General features: G+C 48.2%; 1 protein-coding gene across 2 annotated transcripts in view; it reads left to right on the forward strand.

Annotated features, from left to right (window-relative positions):
- The window catches only part of Cmpy (crimpy), a 125,251-nt gene that overhangs the window by 22,468 nt on the left and 99,551 nt on the right, over nucleotides 1-3,232 (forward strand). For both annotated transcript variants that reach the window (XM_078191985.1, XM_078191986.1), the window contains one exon: nucleotides 98-322. In XM_078191985.1, coding sequence (XP_078048111.1) covers nucleotides 98-322 — 225 coding nt within the window. The remainder of the gene's footprint in view (nucleotides 1-97; nucleotides 323-3,232) is intronic.

Here is a 3,232-nt window from a genome sequence, read left to right on the forward strand (position 1 = left end):
CCGCGTTTGCTCGATCGAACGCGATCCGTTCGACGATGGAAACGCGTCTGCGGCCGTTCGTGGACGGTCGCGTTATTATGTCGTCGGATTTTTGCAGAGATCCCGGGAAGATGGCGGAGGCATTGTCCGCACAGGCTCATACTGTCGAAGGCCGGTTGCAACTTGGTTTCGGAGGGTATCACCGGGAGGAACGGGAACACGGTGTCCACCGGGAAATGCGTCTGCGGTCCGCCGGTGCTCTGGTGTCCAGGTGATCCACGGCCTTACGTTTACCAGACGCGGTACGAGTGCAAGCTCAATTTGATTGCGAAAATGGGATACGGTGAGTAGCGCAGCGCCACTACGGCACACGATCCGGTTATTCCAATAATCCCAATAATCCTCGGCCATCGATAATTCATTCGCGGACCCGTCCGAATCGATTTCGAACGATAATTATCTTAAACCGCGTCCTTGCGCCGCCGATGCCGTTTCTGTTTCCGCTTTCGTTTTCGACTGGGTCCCCTTGCACCATCGATTGTCCGCCTCCTTTATTTGCACCACGGCGAATCTACCGTAATCTACCTTATTGTTAACGGACGCGTAATTGCCGCGCGACAACGCCGCGTTTACCCATTTTATCAGCCTTTTTATTACCCCTTTATATTACCCTTTCCGTTGCCCTTCTAGTACACTTTCTATTACCCTTTCTATTACCCTTTCTATCGCCCCTCCTGTCGCCCCTTTTTCGGCAAGGTTTCTTCAAATAACGAGCTTTCGTACTCGATTCCCGATTTCATTAATTGCCCCTTAAAACGCGAATTTCCATAAAGATCGTGGACCCGCGATCTTGATTGAGCAAACTATACGTATCAGCTCGTTACAGGGAGGTATCCCAGCCCGGATAACAACCCGTACCCCCTTTTTTTGAATAAGTTGTTTTAACAAGTATCGAGAGCACCTTGCCCCTTTTATCATTGATACCCTCTAATTATCGTTACCGTATTCGTTAACGTTATCGATGCGCCGTTATCGTTATCGTTGCCGGTTATCGTTGTCGTCATCCCACCGAGATACACGTAAGAACGGGGCTCGATCGTCGGTGTATCTTTCGGTATTATCCGATTATAGTTGTATACCGTACCCCGCTTGTAAGCTACAATAGCCCTGTTGCAGCCGCTTTCGGCTTTCCGCTCTCCGCTCCTGGCTCGCTGCTTTCATCTCTCGATTATCTCTCTCTCTCTCTCTCTCTCTCTCTCTCTTTCTGTCTCTGTGTCTCTCTCTCTTTCTGTCTCTGTGTCTCTGTCTCTCTCACTGTTCTCTAGGGTGCTCCGGAAACGTTAGCTTATGGTTACCACGGATGGTTACTATGGGCACCAGTTAGCTTCGGTCTCCCGAGAAACTGGGCTACGTTTCGGTTTAGGTGGCCGTGTCGGGACCGCCGATGCCGCGATCCGACTCGAGCCGAGTCGGTCCGAGTCTAGCCGAGTTAATCCGGCTCGAGCCGAGTTAATCCAAGTCTATCTGAGTTTATCCGAGTCAAGCCGAGTTAATCGAAGTTAATCCGAGTCTATCCAATTCTATCCGAGTCAACCCGAATTTATGCCGAGTTAATCAAAGTTAATCCGAGTCAAGCCGAGTCAAGCCGAGTCTAGCCAAGTTAATCGGAGTCTATCTGACTCAATCTGAGTCAAGCCGAGTTAATTGAAGTTCATCCGAGTCTATTCAAGTCTATCCGAGTCTATCCGAGTTAATCGAAGTTCATCCGAGTCAAGCCGAGTTAATCGAAGTTAATCCGAGTCAATCCGAGTCTAGCCAAGTTAATCGGAGTCTATCCGAATCAAGCCAAGTCTATCCGAGTCTATCTGAGTTAATCGAAGTTAATCCGAGTCAAGCCGAGTTAATCGAAGTTAATCCGTGTCTATCCAATTCTATTCGAGTCTATCCGAGTCAATCTGAGTCAATCCGAGTCTATCCGAATCGATCCAAGTCGAGCCAAAACGCCAAAAAACGGTCCATCGCTCGGTCGTCGCGCCTCGTTTCGGTAGAAACTCCGAAAAACAATTAATTATTCTTAACAATATTCCGCGCTGGAAATTTGCTGGTCGGAAAATTGACGTTCGCAAAATTGCCGGTCGGCAAATTGCCAATCGCTCGATTAAAGTACCGGTCGCGTATCTGCGAAATTGTGTCGCGAACGTTTCGAACGCGGAAATATGCACTTTCCCCCCTCCTCCCCTCTCCGCTCTCGCTCTGCGCGCTGATTCCCTATTTCGTTAAGGACCGAGAGAGCGACGATGTAAAACAAAAACGAGGCGGAAGGATTGGATTTGAAAAAACGAACAGGTCGCGTATTTACGCGCATTCCCGGTATCCGGCCGACATTCTTTTTAATAACGCTCCATCCATATGTATTATCGATCGCGGGGGGAGGGGGGGGGAGGCGGCGGCATCGGCCGTGCGGCGCGGCCCGTTGTCATTTTCCCGGTTATTATAACTCCACGGCAGGCTGGGAACGGGTTGCAGTTCATCGACGAGTCAAATGTTTCCGTTGGATTTATTTAATTGACCGGGGCGGAAAACGATCGAAATCGAAATTCTGGCGGCGAACGGCCGACTGTCGCAACGCGGAAACGCTTGTCGCTAGAAAAAGGAAATCGCGACGGTGGAATAAAAACTGTAAAAACCGCGTCGTCGTTTGTGGAGAAAAATTATCGGTACGCCCATGCAGAAAGGCGTAAGGCGTCGAGGAAATTATTCGCCCTTCGCACTTGAATTGTAACTCGGAGACGCGGTGAAAAATTGTTATATTATAAGAGGTGAGCAATCGATGTAATTATTAATTAAATTGAAGATAAAACTATGGTCAGCTATTCGTCTTCGCGCAGATAATGTTTCAAGGTTGACAGTGTTTAATATCATGGAGTAATCGTGATCAAAAATTGATATAAAATTTATATCAATAATTTATTATATTTTATATTTTATATTTTCCAATGACGCGTCGGTGTGATCGAATGAATCGAGGATAATGATCTCCGTCCAGCTACAACTTAACGAATAACCGTGCTCTTTTCGTCTAAACTTCGGCCGTTTCCGTCTCGCCGTTTGTACAACCTTGTAACGAAGTTGTTAGCGAGCGGCTAACAAAATTAGTTACCCCCCCTCGGCGGCGCGGAAAGTCCAATTCGATCGTTCGGAACGAACTTCAATCGTGCACGTTCTTGAAAGGTGGCGGCCGGAGGTATTGTTC

Source organism: Augochlora pura, chromosome 10, assembly GCF_028453695.1.
Source record: "Augochlora pura isolate Apur16 chromosome 10, APUR_v2.2.1, whole genome shotgun sequence".
In the NCBI taxonomy this organism is placed as follows: Eukaryota; Metazoa; Arthropoda; class Insecta; order Hymenoptera; family Halictidae; genus Augochlora; species Augochlora pura.